This window comes from Brienomyrus brachyistius, chromosome 9 (genome assembly GCF_023856365.1).
Source record: "Brienomyrus brachyistius isolate T26 chromosome 9, BBRACH_0.4, whole genome shotgun sequence".
Taxonomy (NCBI): domain Eukaryota; kingdom Metazoa; phylum Chordata; class Actinopteri; order Osteoglossiformes; family Mormyridae; genus Brienomyrus; species Brienomyrus brachyistius.
In genome coordinates, this window is record NC_064541.1 from 19,647,319 (window position 1) to 19,668,412 (window position 21,094).

Here is a 21,094-nt window from a genome sequence, read left to right on the forward strand (position 1 = left end):
CGTTAGACTTTGGTATAACACAGGTTACGTTGTTATGTTGTTGTTCTGTGCACTTTATAGTTCGTCCCGTCCTGTATTGTTTGTCTAATGTACGCAAGGGACAGTGGGAAACGTAATCTCGATATCTTTATATGGCTAGTACATGTGAAGGAATTGACAATAAAACTCTCTGACTCTGAAATAGAATAAGGCCCCTATGCTCGGGCCCCCAGCCTGGGCCCTGCTCAGTGACGGCATGTGTGGGGCCCGCTGCAGCCCATTTCTCTGCTAAAGCACCACAAGCTGCACCTAGACTTTCACATGTGCGGATCCTCCCGCTAAAGAAACCTTCCCCTTAGTCCTCCTTCCTCCTAAGCACAGCAGCAGTCCTCCGTTTGCCGTCCGTCACCCAGGTCGCTGGTTTTCTTTCATTGCCTCCCTCTGACAGCATAACCTACCGTTTCTTCTACTCGAAACTCTGCAGACTTTGTAATGACCCAACTACGGCCATGTAAAAGTTACACACGTGCCTCTGCAAACTGAATTCTTCACCCCCTTAGTTAATGCAACAAAAATTCACACACACACACACACATACATACATACATACACAAATGGTATCTTTTCCTTTAAAAGCTGGTAAAGGAGTTCCGTATATAAGCCATAAAAATATCTAGCATTCCCAATATGTGCAGATGAAAGAGTCCGGTTCAGCCCAACAAATTCCACTTCTATTGCAATGGGAAGTTTAATTGAACACAGCTGGTAAAGGGTGTGGGGAAAAAAAAAGGTATTGAACAATTCTGCCATCTAGTGTACAAGTGTCATATAACAGCAACTCTTTTATTCTAGCTGGTAGTTATTGCTTACAGGTCAACAGCGAAGCTGCCTTGCAGAAACACACAGAGCTCAGGCTGAAGAGGCCAACACTGTAGGCATCATATTAAGTGGGAGAGTGGAAAAGATACGGTGCCTATAGCTACTGCCAAGCAGGTAGCTGCTTAACAACATTCTCCATGCAGGTTTTTGGACAGAGCAGATATGAGTAAATGAAAATGGGGGAAGATGCAGTGATGTGCTCCTTTGTGTCCCTTTGGTTGGTATAAATAACTTTATACAGGTAGATCTGCTTTCTGCTTGTGGTTGAGGCACAAACCAAGGCAGCTTTTATCTTTCTGTCTGTCTTTTCTGATTTCATACATCCCGACGTGCAAGCGAACGGCAGGAAGGAATCGCACGGGAGGTCCAGTTCACATCCTGCCCTGCTGCAGAGGGGCGGGGCTTCAGGAACACCTACAAAAAAGCAGGAGAGTAACTAGTGTGAAAGTGCAGCATGCCAGACGTACACAAACAGGAAGTGGGGCAGACGGGGGTGTTATTTTCAGCACCTCCACCTGCCTGGGGGGCGCAGCAGGCACAGCACTGAAGCACACTTACCTCAGTGCCTCATATAGCGTACAGCTCCATGAGGTAATCTTTGGGTACGATGCCGATGAAGCCCTTCAGCTCGCCGACCCACCAGCCAAAGTTCTCATACTCCTAGAGGGGGAGGGGGGGGGTCTGAGCACCATGACATCACGGGAGACACCCCCCACAAATAACACCTTGGGGGAACACGCAATTTCAAAACAGTAACCTATCAATTTTTTTTTTTAATACAAATGAGCTCTCGAGCAACAGAGATATCAGTGTTTAGCTACAGCCCCCCCCCCAGCCCACCCCCCTGTACGAGTCCTCGGCACGCTAATCCACCCGCTTCCCCACTGCACAGTGCTGCAGCTGATGAAGACCAGATGATCGTGCTCTGCACTCATTCCTGCTCTAATGAGGAGCAGATCTAACGCCAGACTCCTGATTCGGAACCCCACCCCCACGCACCCACCCCCCCCCACCCCCCCACACACACACCCCCCCGCACCCCCCCGCACCCACACACACACCCCCCCCACACACACACACCCCCCCACCCGCCTCCCACCACACTCGTTCTCCAGGCCCATCCGACATCAGGACCGCTGGTAAATCCATCGAATGCTCATTCGGTCCAGTGGGAACTGACAAGAACAGCCGGCAAAGGGACGGCAAAGGGGGATACCGGGGAAGAACCGGGGCGACGTCCTGCAGATTGGGCCACAGCGGTACCGGCACGGGCCGGCTTGGCAGGAAGTCTGCTTCTCTCGAGTTCCTGCCCATTTCCAGACTCCAGAGTCTGTTTTTTAAAACTTACTCAATAGAGTCGTCAGAACCTCACAAAAGTGTCAGCAAGCATTTCACTCCCGGCATCCAAGACTGTCGGTACATAAGTGCAGTGTACCGCAGTGTACCGCAGTGTACCGCAGTGAAGCGCATGGCCGAAGCATCCCCCTAGCAGGTGATACAGCGAACAGTCTTGCCAGAGCCTTTCTGCTGCAGCACTGGGCAGCAGGGACCTGAACGTGGAATGAGCTCCCCCTGCAGGAGAGAAGCTTGAAGTGCATCACGGGTTCAAAGAAAGCAACAGCAGCACAGGTTTGACGGCCCCTGAAAGAGAGGCAGGCCGGGCCAAACAGCGGCCGGTCCAGTGCTGGCTTCGGACCATGGCCACCACTAATACTGTTGGGCCACGACTCCAGTTCGCTTTGATCTGCTTTTATTACTGCAGCCCCCCCCCCCCCGCCCCTCGCCCTCCCCCCCTGTTATTTGAGCACAGCTGAAGGCATCACCAGAGCCTTTGTGCCTCTCTGCCCGCGAAGAGCTCCACAATAAAACGGAACAGTATAAAGTCTCCACTTTAAACAGCTGTGAACTAGCACCTCTGCGCCCGAGAGATAAAAACAGGCTTGTCGGAGCAGTGGGCCAAATGAACCCCCCCCACCTCCACGAAGTGCGTTAGAAATGGCACTTGCCCTGCCGGCGGCCTGCCCCACTCGCACCCCACCCCCCATATGCTATAAAAGCCTGCAGCCATCTTCTGCAGCACGTCTCCATCCATTAGTGGGAGGTCAGTGACACCTACACCAGCCCGACACACCGGGCAGCATCGCCCAGTGACCCCGACCTGACAGACATATCATGGACAAAAACATAGACATGGGGGGGGGGGCATATCAGCCTCAGCAGGCCTGCAGAGGAAGTTAGCTGTGGGGGCTGAAGACTGGGAGCAGCCAAACACAGAGAGGCAGGACATTAGCGTCTAGTCAAACAGTCAGCGTCTAACTCAGCGGTTTTTGTGCATGAAATTTACAGTGCATAAATAAAACCTTAACCCAAGTGTGGCTGCACGGAATCCGAGCCGAAATGCAGTTTTATCGCCATTCTCCATTACGGTTTTGAAAGGCGTAATCCTAATGGGAGCTTATTTACGATATATATGGCACAGGGAGCAATATTCTGGGTATTTATATATGTGGGAAAGGCAAATGAAAACTAAAGATGATATATTTCAGTGTAGGAGACGGGAAAACAGAGAGGCTTCAGAATGACACACCGGCCTGCTCTGGCCCCCCCCGACAGCAAACATCTGCTCCGCCTGAAATACGCACTTCTGAAGAACAAGCAATTATAAACGACCGTGTGCGCGTGACCGCACCGCTAAATTCCCGTGTCCGTCTTCCTGAGAGGCTCGCAGCGGCAGAGGGCCCGAGGAACGGAGCCTCTGAAAGTCAGGAAAAGAAGGAGCTGGAGGAGGCCAGAGCAGGTGACGGCTTCCTGTTGACTGGCTATACATCGTTATCTGGGCCTAAGTGGTGGGGGGTTGATGAGGTGTAGCGCTAATGAGACAGATGGGGCTACGGGGGAGATGCCTCGGGCAGTTCCTGCTCCGCCGGCCCACCCCCGGCCACATGTGCTCGTCCGTCTGCGGTTGCCGGGATGCAGCAGAGTGGGACAGAAATCAGAGCCGGGGGGCGGAGCTGCCGGGCCGCTCGTAAAACGGCATGAGGCCACAGCTGCCGGCGGGGAGCGTGGCCGGAGCGATAACTCGAATCGTTAACGTTTAGTGCGGGGCTACGACGGGCCGTCAGACGGCCCGGGCGGCACCGAGCCGGAACGAATCGAACCGAGCTGCCTCATGTGCTGCAGGGGGCGCCATGGGGGCGCGAGCCGAAACCTGAGATGAGCGAAAACGGGCAGCGATTACTACGCCACTGTCGTTTTATGCCTTGGAGCAGCACGACAATATGCCTCCCGCTGACAGCATCGGGGCGACACCAGAGACGGCAGCGTCCGGACCCGTGGGCAGCCCAAAGCTGGCAGCCTCGTCAGGGCTACGGCAGGAGGGGGCCACCATAAACACAGAAACTTGTGAGTGCCAATAAGGCTCTGCAAGACTCGGTGCCCATGACCAGAAGGTTGTTGGTTTGAATCCCATCAGCGGTAGGGTGAGGAAGGTTTGTAAACCAAATTACTCCCCTTCTTGAAATTAAGAAATTCCTTCTAATTACATCCACAAGCAACGTCATAGGAGAGAGTCTGACATTGAGGGGGGGGCAACTTATGACTCTGGCTCCACATCACTATTTGAACATTTCACTTTTTGTAGGAAATCATCTTACACATTGATGATGCCAGAGGTAGTCGGGACGCAGCAGTAACAGTCCGAGGCACAGGGCTACACAGTGCCAGCACTTAGCAGAGAGGCAGCTCACGCCCCTCCAGTCACAGAACACAAATCCGGTTCGGAGATGGTCGAGATCCAATAACATACCAGCACGCTTCCCAGTCCCTGACTCAGCCACGCACGGCTGCAGCGTTGCTTCAAATTTCCCGAGAACAGACGCTTCGCCGTTCCGATCAAACACCCATCACAACCTGGACAGACCCCCCTGATGTCATGCTGTCACGTAGGAAAAAGGCGGAGCTGGAGAAAGATGTGGGGGGGGGGGGGGGGCAGGCTGGGGTTCACGGCCGTCCGAAATCCAAATGTAATCCCTGCTCCAAGCCGCGGGCCCGGCCAGCCTTCCAGGCTCACTTTTATAGGGCATATAAAAGTTTGCAGGATATTAAAAGCTGCCCGCAATGATCCCACTGCCGTGTTCCTGCCCGGCCGAGGGGCAAAAGAAGGGCTGCTTCGCTTTACCTTGCTCAGGATATAGATGGCGTCGCCGCGCTTGAAGGAGAGCTCGTCGGGATGGTCCGCAGTGCAGTCCCACTTGCCCTGGAAGTAGTTCTTATAATCTGTGCTCTTAGTCACTGGGGGAACTGGAAATGGGAACACAGGAATGCAGTTGGGCAGCAATGTTTGAGAGACAAACATTCACTATAATACAGCCCATTCACCAGCTGCAGATCGTTTTCATTTTAGCACGGAGCTCATTTGGTCTGGCAGCCCATTGCAGTCCTGCTGTCTCGCAGATCGGGCTTCCTGGGGGAGGCTCTAGGGCAGCTACTTTCCAGTAGTTTTCTATCCTACCTGGCATCTGATGAGCCACACCTTTACTCAGGTAAATACCAGGAGCAGGTCTGCTTCATCAGAAGCCGGGTAGGATAGAAAACCTGCTGGATAGTAGCTCTTCAGGACCGGAGCTGGAGACCCCTGTCCTAGGGTCGCTGGGACCCTCAAGTACCTGAGAGATTGATGTAACTCTTAGTTCAAACCATAAACCAATTATATATCATAATGCCTACAAAAAATATATATCAATTAAATTCTGATGACTACATATCCTTGACATAATGCAAAAGCATACTTTTCAAAAGCCAAATCAATATTTCATTAAGGCTTCCTAATAAAACCATTTAACAAAAATTATTGAGCTGTGTAGCTACACCCATTAGCGCATGTGTGACACGGGTCTGTGTAACACGAGGCGATCTGTGAGCAGAGAATGAGGAAGTGAAAGGGTGCAGAGGAGTGAGGTCAGCAGCAGGAGGCAGCAGAGGACTGACTCATGCCTAAAGGAGCCAGCTAGAGGGGTGGGGGGGGTAACAGGAAACCACCGCATGCCAACAGGGGGCACAAGTGAGCAGTCCCTCCCGTGGCTGCGGTCTATCAAAGCCGAGGCGGGTAAACTACTTCTACAATCCAAGCACAGACCAGAAAGAGTTAAAGTAGATTGCAAGAGCCCACGAAAGGCAGAGATGCCGTCTCTGCGTTATGTTACACTCACCTTACTCCTGTCAGTAGGCCAGTTTTATGGGATTTCGCAAAATCGATTCATTAATTCCAACAATTAAAGCGCATTACTCAGTGATGACTCCTTTTCCAGAGGGCACTTAAGGAGCGACAGAAAAAAGCAAGGGAGATGGATCACTGCGTCTATGCGATTCCATATTCCTCCAGATCAGCAGGACACAGGATTTCTGCTCCACTGTAACCCTGGTCACGCATGCAGACAGCAGCGGGGGGCGCTTAGGCGCTGGCGTGGGCCCCGTACACCTGGATTCTGACTGAAACACTAACTTAGTGTGCTCACTGAAAGCCCACTCAGAAGTTCAGAGAATTACTTTCAGTTCACATTCCCGTTACACGGACATGAAGACCACACAGCAATGTGCTGGTCCCAGCTGCACCAGAGATTCCTGTAAGACATCTGATGATGATTGTGAGCAGGAGAAGCACAGCGTCACCCCCCCCCCCCCCCAAACAGGCTTCCCCACCCACCTCGCCCATAAAAAGTCCCCGGCTGTCCAACGCGTCACCCAGCCTCCCGTGCCTGGGGGTCACACCTGGGACGGGGCACGTCAAAAGTAGGACCTCTCCTAAGTCCAACACGCACTGTAGTAGTAAAGGCGGAGGATCCATGTTGAGAACCTCCTACAGAACCCCAGCACAAGGTCCCCTAGGATTCATCAGGTCCTCTCCATCTCAATGTGGGTGGGGGGAGGGAATAATGGCCAGTAGCCATGCCAGTCGGGGAGATTCTACGGACCATAATTCATACACAGGGGCTAAACTTTTTTATTAGCCAATGATTCGTCTTAGATTGTTGAGTGACAGGAGAGCGGACACTCCAAGAACCAATCAGCTTTCAGCTGGGGCCAAGGACTTGGGAGCCGCCCCTATATATACCCCAGCATGCCAGGGAAAGCTTTTCAAGCACCTACATCTGAGACTGGATTACCCATAATCCATAGGGTTACCCTGCAACAACATAAACAACTCCAACATGGCTATACTATACAGCCATAGGCGCCACTGTAAAAGGCGCAGTGACACACACTGCACACTGCATGCAGTTATACCTCCCCCATTCATAAAAAATGCATAAAGAGCATCAACTGAAGCCCTTGGGCCCCATATAGACCATCATCCTCTGCAGGTCGCTGCTGATCTCTGTAGGCAGGAGGACACTTTCCTGCCAATGAGCACACAAGCTGCAAGCTGCCCCACATAAAAAGACAGGAGAGAGTGAGTGATAGTTTCGGGGGGGGGGGGGGGGGGGCTAGTGCAGTTACCTGGTGCAGCAGATGCAGGTGCAGGTGCAGGTGCAGCAGGGGGCGCTGGTTTGCCCAGGATCTCCACTTTGGCCTTTGGAGGATGAGGGACCTCTTCATCTGAGGGGGGGGGGGGAATACCATCAAACAAAGGAGCTCATCCACAGCCCCACCCACCCCCGTTCAGGACCAGCAGCTGATGAGTGCCGGTCCAAGCCAAACAGCTCATCTCATAGAAGCGGATTCTGCTCCTCTCATCATAAAATGGGGGAAAGAAACCCCCCCCTCCCCCGAGGCCCGTTAGTCATGCCTCAGACAAGATGGAAAACATTTTTGCAAGAACGTTAAACAAAGAATGCGTTAAACATATTAGACTGAATTAAAGATATTCAACGTGCTTATTCCCCAAAATCTCTGAATTGCAATGAGACGCTTTTCTAGCTCGTCTGCCGATTTCTTGTTATGCAAGACAAAGCATTTAGATTTATTGTCATCAAATCAAGTATTCCATGAAATCTTTATAAAGACCGACTGCTTGAACCGTAAATTAACAGTGTTTCATAAAACAGAGATGGGCTTAGATCTGAGGGAGAGGGACTCATCAGCCCGCCTTCAGCCTATATTAAGAGAGATTTCTACACTGAACCGAAATTTTCCAGAATTCTAAATGTACTGCGGCCGGCGTAGAGCTGCCCTTGACGGGTACAAGCCAAAACAAAGTAACAAATATGAAAGACGAAATTATTCAGATCCCTGTTTTAGAGCTTTGACACAAGGGTGGTTTTCTTACAAAGTAAGGTGGTCTTTTGGGTCAAAATCTTACTAATCTTAATCTGTACAGCAAATTCACTATGTTTCAAAAACAGACGTGCAGAAAATATAAACAAGTTTAATAAGTACAAAAAAAATTAGTGTAAGTAGTAAGAGGAAGACAAACATGAAAGTAACGAAAAAAAAAGTATATTGCTACATACCAGCTAATTTCATGCACATGAGGAAAAGAGCTTTCATCCAACATGATGTCCCCGCAGTTAAAAATAACTGCATGCGATCTCTCGCAGTGGGTGACCACAAACTAGATGTACGTCAAGACCGGTTGAAAACAACAGGAAGTCACATGCTGCATTTGGCTCTCTGGGTCAAAGGACCTCACAACACTACAGACGGTGGACCTAGCAGCTCAGGCTTTGTAAATGTCTAACATACTACAGAAAGATCTTCCTAAACTTGCAGAAAGTCACAACATAATTTCTCTACAAAAAATCTCATGCCTTATGAATACATCAGTATCAGCACTACACAGGCCTACAGAATTCCCTATTCTTGTACCCAAACCATATCCACTATGATGAAAGGAACCACAACAAATCATGGTTTTAGGCAAAATGTTTAAAACCCAGGGCTGCAGCTCAGTACTGCATCACACCCACTGAACGGGAGGGGGACTGAGATTGATGTAAAATATTCTGGGTCTCTGCTTCACCACCCCCACCCCAAATTAGGGGTCTGTTCATCTCATGAAAACAGGAAGTGGTTACAATCGTTGACTAACCTCTAGAAGCAGACATGAGCTAAGCGAGATGCTCCGCTGAGACCCAACAGCTACAATTACACCTAATGGATCCCAACAACAGCCACCTACGAAGGGACTGGCGGTCTTCGAGAAGGTTCATGGAAACCGTAAACTGCTGAATGCTCGGATTCTTTGGCAGGGTGGAGGCTTAGGCAGCTTGGCGTTGTTTTTAATTAAGATACAATCAACAGGGAGACATAAAACACGTTCCCTGGGGCTCCTTCAAGCCTTGGTATCGAGGACCAAGAGGCTGCCTCTTCGCACAGGAAGTGGCCTCGGTCAGGGCAGCACGGCCCAAATGGGAAATGCTGAGTGTCCGGCATTCCGAGGGCCCATCAGGCGGCAAGAAAAAGACACGAAAGTGCTGAAATCAGCCCGGTAACCTCGGCTGGCGAGCCGGAGCAAGGCGGGAAGCTGCCAAACGTCACGGGCGGGCGGGCGGGGGGGCGATGGGGGGGGTGGCTGAGCCATCAGGACTTAATGAAACATCTTTCATCTGAGGGAAATAAATTAGCCAGCGGACTTTATGTAGACTGAGGCATAAAGGAAGATAAAGGCTGCCCAGGGGTTATTTACGAATACGCTAATGACTTTAAAAGTTGTGTACCCTGGCAGGGATGCATTAGTCACACAGTTTCCCATCAAATAAAATACGGTTTAAAAAACAGGGTTCTGGGGGAAAGTATAACAGTGATTTTATAAACTATAGACCATTATGGCAGGTCATGTACAGCACCCTCGGTCAGGAGTGACGCCCACATCCTGCAGGAGTAATCGAGGCAGGGAGAGAAGGGATTTCCAAGGGAAAAATGGCCCCTCAACCGGTCTTTATGTGGCTGGGGAAAAGCTTTTCCCAGTGGTCCCAGTCCATGGGCGCCAACACAACGCCTCAAGTTGACCTGCATTCACATGACTGGCCCACGCTGGGGTCTCAAAGGGGAAGCGAGGGAACCCCATGATCACGGCCTCCTGTTTCCATCCCCCAGCCTCTGTAAAAGATCACTGGGTCAGCACAGCACCCGCGGTAATGAAAGTAGCGGCCTCTTGGACATTAACGGAAGACTCTGTCGCTCGGGAGACCAAGTGTACCGACCAACAGGAGGCAGCTGGGTGCAGGGTGACGGTCAGCATCCATCCACGACACACGTCTCCATGGAAACCCAGCGGCAGGCCCATCATCTTACGAGTACCTCTCAGGGAAAGACTTACCTGGGAGCTCCTCGTAAATATCCTCGTCAATGGGTTCAGACGCAGCTGGGGCACTGTTTCCCACATCGTCGTACGTCTGCGGCTCCTCGTCATCCTCTGGGATGATCCCTGATCCGATATCTTTTCATAAAAGAACAGGCACAAACAGCCACACACTCAGTGAGCTGAAACACACAACACTAATTAAAAAGGCAGGCCGGTCTCCTCACCCATCAGCACAAACTGGATCTGCTCCACCCATTCTTCCGCGTCCTTCTGAGTCGTGGCACAGAACTGCAGAGCAGCGACGTCAACGTCAAATTTCCACATACGGTTGAGGCGCCTACAACCCACGTCTAACTGCAAAGTGTGTTCGACGCGGCCAGGACTAACCTGGTAGACACGTCTATCGGGGGCGGAGATCTCGAAGCAGCAGTCCTTCTTGGCATCCTTTCGGAGCGTCTTGTTTATCTTCACGGCGTAGCCATCGATGCAGAACTCACCTTTCTGCTGCTTATCTGCACAGGTGATGCAGACAGGTAACTTTTCCTAGAGGCTGCACCTCTTGAGTACTGAGAACGAGTGTGAACTAGTTAAGGCGAGATCGTCCATTTGCCGAAGGCGAAGGAGGGGAAAACGAACAGCCCGGGGGATGACAGACTGCAGACACATGTTCTGGTGTCATAAATGGGGATAGACAAAAAATTCGTTCTCCATTCAAGTTCTGTGGTTTTTGGCATAGCTCTCATGCCAAATAATATCATGACATACTTGTGCCAGTTTTGCATTTCAGATCCTGTTCGGAAAGGTGAGCTAATCCATTATGGAAGCTCCTTTTGCAATATCGTGCCAATTATCACGGGAGTGTAAGTACACCCCGATGCCAGCGATCGCTTGCAGCACCGGCTGCATAGAGAAGTTCATATGATGTTCTGCAGTTGGCTGCAAGCGTACCGTTCAGGGATGAGGAATACTCACTCCCCGGGGGGGAATCAAAATAACGCGGCAGTAAAAATGCAAAAAAGCAGAGAGCTGGCTTCATGGACCCGTCGCCGTAGGAGAGGGAATCAGAAAAAAGGAAAAACTGCAGCCGCAGCAAAACACTTCTCTCCAGGAAAAGCCAGACGCACATTTTAAGTCCAGCTTCTCTCAAAAATTAAACGACAATATAAAAAGAAAAAAAAATCCTGACAGCAGATGTCCCCATGGAACACTTCACTTGGTCTCCTTCTGTGCCACACACACACACACACACCCCTACCTTTGTCACTCCCGTAGTAGTAGAACGTGCGGTAACTAAGGGCACACCATCTCTTCTGCCACTCTGTGCCAAAGAAGCTGTGATCTGTAGGAACCATTTCAGAGGTCCGATCAACGGCGGTGCCACCACAACACTTGTCGGCTGCCTGCTGATCAGGTCAGCTGGCCTGACTGTGTCCCATAAGGTGACCCACCTTTCCTACGCTTCTCCAGGTATCCCGCCTTGAAGACGGATGGAAGGTCCTGGGCGGCGACCGGAGGGGACTGCTGAGCACCTGGGAGGATCAGTCAGCAGCCAATCAGAGATGCAGAAAACGAACACATCCGAAACTCCACCTATCCCAGCGTCCATATAAATTCCGATAAAACAGGAAATGATTCTGGTTGGTCGAGGAAGTCGTTTTAACAACATCAATAGCATAAAACATTTTTTTTATTGGAATGATCAAATCAAAGTTTCTTTATCAAAAGCAGAACAGCGCACATCAGTAAACGGAGGCAACTGCATTTCATGACTTGTACTTCTTGCAATGACAAAAAAATGTAATCTAATGTAATCAACGAAACGGGTAATGTAAAGGACACCAACCATTAGTGGAATTCTCAAATGATTCACTAAAACCACACCCGCAACCACATCTACAGATATTAAACTACCAAGGCAAGTATCTACATTACAGCTTCAGTCTGGAAGAATAACAGTCTGAGGGTTTTTCTCATGCTCCTTGAATGACCCTGGTTCACGCCCATCACCGATCCTCATTTACACGTTCACCAACACGTTAGACACACATATCCATAAACCAGGGTTTGTGCAACACAAGATTCAGGCCTTTAGCATTAGCAGCGGGAACTGATACTGCAACTGTGCATCTTCATTAGGGCTAAATGACGAAAACAATTCAATGATGCGATAGAGCTGCTGGACAGGAATCGGTGCGGGCGGGCGGGCGGGCGGGCGGGCAGACGAAAGACAGCAGTCAAAACAACGGGGCAACTCACCATGAGAGCAAGAAAGCCCAAAGTGGCCCATCCCATATAGGTAATTCAGCAAAACGCAAAAATCCACAGTAAAATTCAGTCCACAAGAAATCCACCCAATGATAATCCACAGGGAATTCAGACACCCTAGGAAGAACGCGAGCAGCGTGTTGTTCCCGCTGACTAAAATAACCTGTTTCCGCTTCTACCTCAGATGTGCGAAATGTGAAATGCTATTTGGCAAATCTATCAAGAATCAAACCACAAGTAACCATCTGGTTTCTTCAAAATCAGCCATTAACCTTGAAAGCAATAATGATTTGACATTTATCATGATTAATTATCGATATCAAACCGATATGAACATTTTTATTATGAACATTTTGGCTGCATCACCCAGCCCCACTTAAACGAGCCTCTTTATGCTGTTGGCCCACATTAAACGTGCATTCAAGTCCCAAGGCTGCTGGAGGAAGGGTGTAGAATCCATTATGGAAAGACGGGACGGCAGGTGAACTCAGTCAGTATCTATAGTGATGCTCTGATGTTACTGGAACATTCTTCAGCGACCTGATCCTGCTGTGCACGGCCGTGCTGAAGACCTCCTGCCAGAACGGGGTTCAGACAGTACATGGCTGTGACATCACAAAGCATCACAGATGTCAGAATGTGGTGCTACTTCAGCAGTAAACAGCAGTCCTCAAACTGCTGCATCCTGGGGGGGGTTACCGTATGTCCTCAAACTGCTGCATCCTGGGGGGGGTTACCGTATGTCCTCAAACTGCATCCTGGGGGGGGTTTTACTGTATGTCCTCAAACTGCATCCTGGGGGGGGGGGGGGGGGGGTTTACTGTATGCCCTGAAACTGCATCATGGGGGGGGCATTACTGTATGTCCTCAAACTGCATCCTGGGGAGGGCATTACTGTATGTCCTCAAACTGCATCCTGGGGGGGGGGGGTACTGTATGTCCTCAAACTGCATCCTGGGGAGGGCGTTACTGTACGTCCTCAATCTGAGCTCTTAATTAACTGCATCCTAGGGGGTACAGAACACCCTTTTCAGAGTCTGATTTATGACTTTTTTAAGGTGTCCATTTATAATAAAGCATTAAAAATGCCCTTCTTGTCTCTTAAGTTAATTATACAGAACAAATCATGATGACCAATATTTTAAAACGGACCACTAGTTTCGTGCCCTGGGATAATTCCGTAATTGAAAATCTGATTGCTCTAATTAAACTGAAAGAAAATATATGCGTGCACATTTTTTTAATCATTGTTTGCGCTCTATAAACGGAACAAAGGCAAAGTAAGACATTTGACTTATTTACACAATCATAATGGTAATTTAAGTGACCTCTAGCTTGTAGCAATTTGCATTATCTGGATTATATTTAATTATACAGATATATACGTAATTAAGGGGTCAGCAGTAACAAATGTCATCATGCCATCACACTATGGTCCCCAGGTTTAGGGCGACTGACCTACGATATAAATTACAATCACCGAAAAAAATGACGTTAAATTTTATTAGGAAATTACATTTTTATTAGGAAATCAAAGGTATGAAGTAGCCCTTACTGTGCAATAAATATAAAGCAGTACTACAGTGATATATACACGTTAATAATAAGATGTGTGCTGGGCAGGGACCTGGAGCCAGTCCCAGTCAGTACCTAGCAGGGGAAGACCAGTCCCAGTCAGTACCTAGCAGGGGAAGACCAGTCCCAGTCAGTACCTAGCCGGGGAAGACCAGTCACAGTCAGTACCTAGCCGGGGAAGACCAGTTACAGTCAGTACCTAGCAGCAGAAGACCCTGGGTGGGACGTCAATCTATTAGAGGGCACGCGCCCCCCCCCACACACACACACACACACACACACACACACACACACACACGGAAACTCAAATACCTGGAGGCTCCACTCACATGGGGGGGGGGGAAATCATGATTTAAAAATTCAGTAACTATAGAAACAAGGCTTCAAAGAAACTTGATCCTATGACGCCATTTACATCCCTCATATTTCCGCAATTTGTCAAAATAATCGTCAGTCAAACTAACAACTGCAGACTAAGGCTTACTTTGCAAAAGCTAAAGATTAGACAGAAACCAGTCAGTCTTGACAGCAAACCCATTACTCCCTTTTTCCCTCAACAAACACCTCCAGTAGGATCTGTCCGGCCCACTGCACTAACCGCAGTTTAACCAAGACGAAACAAACAAAACAATTAGACTTCAGTCAAACTTACTGGTGGTGAAAAGAAAATGCCGAGGCTTCATTTCCCCATGACTGCATACTGGTTGAATGTCTCATAGCACAATATGAATCAGAGGTGCTCAGTCTACTCGGAGTGGTTGGGGATCATTATGGGCAGCAATCCCCATAATGCACTGGTCTCAAGAGTAAGCCTAAGATGAGAGGCATGTGTTGTGTCACCCAAGTAAAGGCAGTGTTCCACTTCCACCAAGAACCGTCGTTTACTGGCAGGGCAAAAAGTGTGACTATACCAAGCTGGTTGTATCACCATTGTCGAAATGCACAGAAATATTCACTGCGTTGACATGCATGAATCATCTGACGGAAAAAGGGAATATTTTATATATTACTCCTTATCAGTAGTGTTGATCATCGTGATGTACTACTCCCTACTTAAAAAAGTATTAAAGAATAGCTGAATGGAATTGACTCATAATCCAATTTTATGCAAGCAAATGCTAATTCCACTAGCATTTGGCGCTAACATAACCCAGCAATTCTCACAGACGGGCCAGAGAAAATCCGCACACAGTAAATCACGATGTATACTAATGTACACCGTGTGAGCAGTAAGTAGGCGTCCTTTCGGGTTTACATCACTGCCACTCTCCAACCTGCCGACGCCTTTACCGGGCCGACCCTTCTGCAGTGGACATCCAAAGTAAGCAGTATCTCTTCGTGGTACAGGTCAGGTACGGCTCGATTCCCGAATGCCAGTGGAAAAATGCCATTAGTTACATCCATCTACAAGGTGTGGGATGCCAGTCTCATGGTGGTGTGTACTACAGTGAGATGAGGATTTTTCCAAGGGTATAAATTTGGCTATGGACAGTAGGGTGATTAAGTCCCCCCCAATGTTGAAAGCAAACCTACGCCCTTGATCTCTGCCCATCTCCAGAAGGTCATGGCTTGGAATCTCATTGCCAGGAAATGAATTCTATCACCTTTAGCCATTAACAGCAACACTGCTCTCTGATCCTCACCTGTATATCACACTGAGTGAAAATATCTACTAAATAAATAAAAATTCCATGCTCTTTGTAGCTAAATTTGCTTCCCCCCCCAACTCAACCAGTCTCTGTACCAGTTTGGGTGGTTGGAAGATGTCTGCAGAGTTAACCAGCCACAGATTAAGGGGATGACATCACAGACATTACTGATCTTGCTGTAAATGAGTCTGGCATCAACATGTGGATAAAATCATCCCCCGACTTTGTGCATGGTTTCCACATAGCTGGAACCGGCCAGATTTCTCCAACATGTCACCAGCACAGGCGGAGGTCCTGGTGCACGTCGGCACGCCCGCCTGCCGCACGGAGGGTTACTGACACAGGGTTACTGTGGCTGTCATGCAGCATAGACTCACGGCTCCCGTCCACGCACAATGCCAGACTTCTCAGCTGTCGGCTCCGGTGGGGGCCAGGAACCCTTATTGGGCCATTTGAGCTCGTATGACTCCATAAATGGTAAAGACGGGCCAGCACAGACGCTCCTTCCAAGCTAAACAAGCGAGAAACTCAAATGGAAAGAGCACTAGCAAGACAGAACTGGGCCGGAGCACAGCCAGTGTCGTAAAAACGAGCAGGAATCTCTCCCTGCAGGTGGCCGTTAGTGAGGTGGCTGCCAGTAACATCCCAACGAGGAACGCAGGAGATACAGGGGCTGCGGTCACTTAGAGAAAAAGCAGAGCCATGGTAAGCTCTCGGCCGCCACTGCGGCACTGGATGGGACCCCCTGGGAGGGCCGATACCCGCAGGCCGACAGTTTCTAGCTCATAAATACTTACGCACTGCTATCTGCACCCGCCAACGTTCCGCACACGCATGTGGCGATCCAGCAACCAGAAATAACACATGGACTCCATACTCAAATTATCCAGGGAATTTGTTTCCAGGAGGAGGTCATTTTAAACATACCAGGCATGACGGGGAAAATTTACTCGTATAGAACGGAAAGCCCATAACTTTCCGATTCATAAATATGTAATAAACGGGAACCACATGAATTAGGTGATAGCTTTCATTGCAGCTATGGATGAGTTTAGGCTCCCAGGCTGAGATCCGGCACTGGACCTTCCAGCGGGACACGGCTCATTGCACGAATGAATCTGTGGCCTGACCAGGCCATGATCTCCCCCCCCCCCCCCCGTCCTGGAGATGGACCGGTCCTCCATTTCAATGGCCTCATCTGCCCAAGCTGGAGACACTCAGGCCTGAGGAGAGGCTGCCATCTGGCTGGGACAGAAACAACCTATCAACTCGAGAGAGGAGGAGAAAGGGAGGTACATGGGGAAACCCCCCCCCACTGCTGCTCTGGGAGCAGCAGTCCCATAATGAGCAGGGACAGAAGCCCGACCCCCCAATAAATCTAATGGAGCGGCTCGACTGGTAGGACAGACGCCAGCACAAAGGCTCCAGTCTGGCCTGATAGCCCCCGCAGGACCGGCTACTGGTGACTGTCTGGCCCAGGCTTTCATATCAGAAGGCAGATCAGTACAGGAGCTGTTCCACACAGCCCAACAGGCCCAGATTAGGCGGCTGCTTCAGAGCCAGGAATAAAAAAACGTCATAATTCTTTTTACTTCCCTTTTCCCTCATTTCCCCTTTATCGGTGAGAGCCACACAGCCCCTTGGACCTTTCATTACAAACCTAAATTCCAACTCTGGGGAAAAAAAACATACAATACCTTTTGTTATCTGTACAAGCTTACGCCTCATTATACACGTGCTGAACATACAAACTGTAGACTGATATTACCCTCGAAAAATATGGATCCACAGTAAAGAAAACGTCCTCAAGAAGAGAATGAAGTGATGATAATTCTGTCCCATTTTATTTAGGCAGAAGCTATTATTAATAATAATAAATGTAAAAACATCATACCCATCGACACCAGCTTAACAACAACAACACGGGGGGGGGGGTTGTTAATGATTTGTAAAATTTAATAAAAAGAAAAATACTCTGTTTGATTATGCAAATAACTGCAGAATGAGCTAACACCCAGTTACTGAACATCAGATAAATGTTCCACATGGTCACCAGGCGAAACACACACGTTCAAGGCAAAGCTCTACATTCAGGTGGAGACACACCTCACACACCTGCAAAAAATGTTACCCTTTGAAAGGTCCTTAAAAGGCTTCTGCAAATGAAGACAGAATCCATGGGAAATTAAACGTATGCAGAATACATCTCTATAGCCACATCTCACCTCTTCATTTAGACACTGGATTCAAACTCAGCTTCAGAGAGGATTGTTAACCTCAGCAGGTAAAATGAAATCAGCTACGAATCCCCTGGGGCACCAAGACACACGTGACACAGACGCCCCTCGGATTATAATGGTCCGTTTCACGATATTTCGACTACAACGGATAAATGTTTTTCACTTTCAGTACATTATTCAATAAGTTACATTAAACAGTTTATTATAAAATAGGCTTTGTGTTAATGAGTTTGCCCAACTGCAGGCTAATTGTTTTAAGCATGTTTAAGGCAGGCTAGGCTAGGCTATGATGTTTGTTATGTTAGGTGTATTATATAAAAATGCATTTTCAACTTACAATAGGTTTATCAGAACATAACCCCGTCGTAACCCGGGGAGAGGTTGTGCTGCCGCAATATCAGTAGGGACATGAGGCCCTAGCACCCATACTCAAATCCACGCCATTAACCCGACTCCAGATGGAAGACAGGAGGCTCTCCGTAAGGCGTTCCGCAGACACAGGGAAGTACGAGGGCAGGCAGACTATGCATCAGGGAGCGAAAGCGACTACCAGAAAATATCACCTACCGTCAAGGCCCGCCTCCTCATCCTTGTCGGCCCGTTCTGAGTGCAGGGATCCTCCGTCATTGAAGCTGTCTGTATCATCGACCTCATCAGAGTCCTCAGCATCCCCTAAGTGACACCAACAAAATGCATGATTCTACCTCATTATCTTACTCGTGAATGGTATAGATCAGTGTATTGTTTCACAGGCTAGTTCATTTGTAGGAAGCAAATTAAAAAATACCAATTTAAAGTTAATAAAAATAATAATAATTTAAACTGAAGTTCCGCATTTCCTAGGTCAGGGCACAACAGCAGGGATTGTGCTGGTTACAGACATGGACTGGAGCGCCAGATAGTTGTTAGCTTAAGTCCCTGGAGGGGCCTTGATCTAGAAAACTGGTGTTAGGTAATCAAGCTAAAATACCTTAATTATCTCTGATGAAATATTCATCTAAGCAGTTATGATTAGTACTTTGTCTTGGTCAAATTATACAATTTCACATTATACATAAGTAAACATGCACACATATCTCTAATCAAAAACGCCAAATGGGCAGTTAGAAAACCTTCAATGTGACCAATCAGCGGCCTTCATCTCAGGAACTTGGCTACAGGCTGCCATTTTCAGTTCCGCACCCTGTAACTTCCTGATAATGGCTACTCATCTCCTTCTGCAGGCCTAATGATGATGATGGAGAATTGAACATGCGGCATTTACACAGACGACGCTGCTTGCTGTTTTTAATCACCCAACTGTGCCAAAGCCCTGATCTGCGCCCTCCATTCCAGCACAATACCAGGCGACACAAACGACAGTTACACCGAAGTCCCTTTGGCAGGACTTTCCCCATTTTACCCACACACACGTACAACCCACCAAGTTTCTGACTTAAAACCCGACATAAGACCAGCTGCCTGGAATATGAGACTGATCAATGTATTCATTAATTTATTGTGAAAACGTATTCATCCTGTTATCATGAATGAATTGAAAATACGAGAATACTCACGTTTTTCAATAAAATCCTGAGGATAACTACAAAAAAAAAATAATTTTAAGGGTACATATTAAAAGTCATACATCATATAAGCATATACAAATAATTTATAAGTGCGTATGATACATATACATTAGCTCATATTAAATTCAAACATTGACTTCGCCTTTCTCTCTAGAATAATTTCCAGATCGCTGTTTAGCAGTTCCTAACCGTACTGTTAAAGGTTTTTTTTTTCTTCACTTTGTAAAGAAAACGATGGCGACAAATGTTGGTTTTTACCTTGCTCTGATCTCCTTGATCCGTTTGAGGAAGGCATCTCTTTTCTCTTTTGCCTTCTTGCTTATATTTTCTCCTTTCAGACCATCGGAGAGAAAAAACTCTAGGTCTGGAAATAAATGCAATATGTGACAATATGTACAACAATACAACAAGCGTGAGCGTGTGACAGCATTATACCGGCACAAACGCGGGGATAATGTCAGGGAGTGGAATATGCGACTTTAGGTGAAATTGGGGCGTTTATTACAGGAAGTTAATTTTTATTATTAATCTGTAAACTAAAATACGGGTCAGTGTAAGGAAAGTAGGTTATATAAAAACCGCTTCTGCGGGTTGGAACAAATTAGTACTTCAGTGTGCTATGTGATTTTTCATGTAAAATATCACAGTTAATGCTGTGTCGATGTTCAGTGGTGTTATGAAACATAGTGATTCCGTTCACTTCGGTTTTACCAGTAGATCATTTTTAAGTATTTACACAAAAAGAAGTTTACCGGAGCCGCAACCTATCGCTAGACTCTCCAACGAATAACGGTAATTTTGCTAATTTCATAGTACGATTATATCCGTAACAATTTATGGCTTTGTTTCGACTGCTGTTTGGTGTAAATTATAAATTAGTCGTATAAAGTTTTTACGACAAAAACGCAATAAAAGTTCTCCCTATTACCAAACAACGCTGAAATCATCAGTTTTTAACAGGCTGTTAAAAAAAACTAAGCCACAAGTGCACCCTACGTGACTCATGGTTTTATAACGATGCATTTAACTCCGAAAAATACCTGAAATGAGTGTCGTTAAATCGTCGGGAATTGTCTGCATTGCCGCTGCGATCGCCGCTGTGCTCGATACGGAAGTTCAGGCAAGTTAGATATACGGAAGTTGAGTGAAACATTTCACTGATTAGGTGAAAAGGCTTTCGGTAAACTTTCAAACATTGGGCTACGCATCTAACAGAGTCGGACTTCCTCTTAGGCAATTTGCGCTCAACTGTTCGCAAATTGTGCGGAAGCGACTCGCCTTCCAATTGGCCAAGCGAGGCAGCAACAACTATCCAGTTCTTAAAGAATGACGTTACAGTAACTGTCTGTAAGGTCTAACAGACTAGTATTTTATATATATACTATATATACTATATACTGTGTAGGATGTATATATAGACACGCACACATATGGGAACCACATGTGAAACCAACATAATAAACTGAGGTCCTGCTGGTAAACGTTACCCTCATGCACGCATTTTTATTAATGCTTGCTCAGGTAAGGATCACAGCCGAAACCCAACACTAACTCGGCATGTTGGGTTTGTTTGAAGTTTGATTTCCTATGTGCCTTTTCCACAAGGGAAAGTCGCTGTTGGTATCTGCTAGTCAGTCTGCTTATGTAAGCACAATGTGATAGAGTGGCAGTACAGGGTGAACGTTTCCTTTATTATAC

General features: G+C 47.8%; 1 protein-coding gene across 2 annotated transcripts; it reads right to left on the bottom strand.

The window, feature by feature from the left end:
* Positions 1-702: 702 nt before the first annotated feature.
* skap2 (src kinase associated phosphoprotein 2) lies at positions 703-20,643 on the bottom strand. 2 transcript variants are annotated; one of them, XM_049026075.1, is made up of 13 exons: positions 20,437-20,639; positions 19,655-19,760; positions 19,385-19,410; positions 18,396-18,500; positions 11,548-11,628; positions 11,355-11,438; positions 10,487-10,611; positions 10,324-10,387; positions 10,115-10,234; positions 7,354-7,452; positions 5,036-5,157; positions 1,417-1,518; positions 703-1,272 (listed from the first exon to the last, which is right to left on the bottom strand). In XM_049026075.1, exons 1-12 carry the CDS (start codon positions 20,474-20,476, stop codon positions 1,426-1,428), a joined length of 1,065 nt encoding a protein of 354 aa, XP_048882032.1. In that variant the 5' UTR covers positions 20,477-20,639; the 3' UTR covers positions 703-1,272; positions 1,417-1,425. The 2 variants fall into 2 exon arrangements, with proteins under 2 accessions (XP_048882032.1, XP_048882033.1); XM_049026076.1 differs by lacking the exons at positions 703-1,272; positions 1,417-1,518; positions 5,036-5,157 and adding an exon at positions 6,567-6,673 and having other exon boundaries at positions 20,437-20,643.
* Positions 20,644-21,094: the final 451 nt, after the last annotated feature.

Excerpts from the sequence above, each read along its gene's own strand:
- skap2 (XM_049026075.1), bottom strand. The coding sequence starts at position 20,476 with ATGCAGACAATTCCCGACGATTTAACGACACTCATTTCAG. Across the intron at positions 11,629-18,395 it reads TGAGGAGGCGGGCCTTGACG|GTGCTCAGCAGTCCCCTCCG; the intron begins GTAGGTGATATT and ends TGATCCTCCCAG. Across the intron at positions 10,388-10,486 it reads CCGATAGACGTGTCTACCAG|TTCTGTGCCACGACTCAGAA; the intron begins GTTAGTCCTGGC and ends GCTGCTCTGCAG.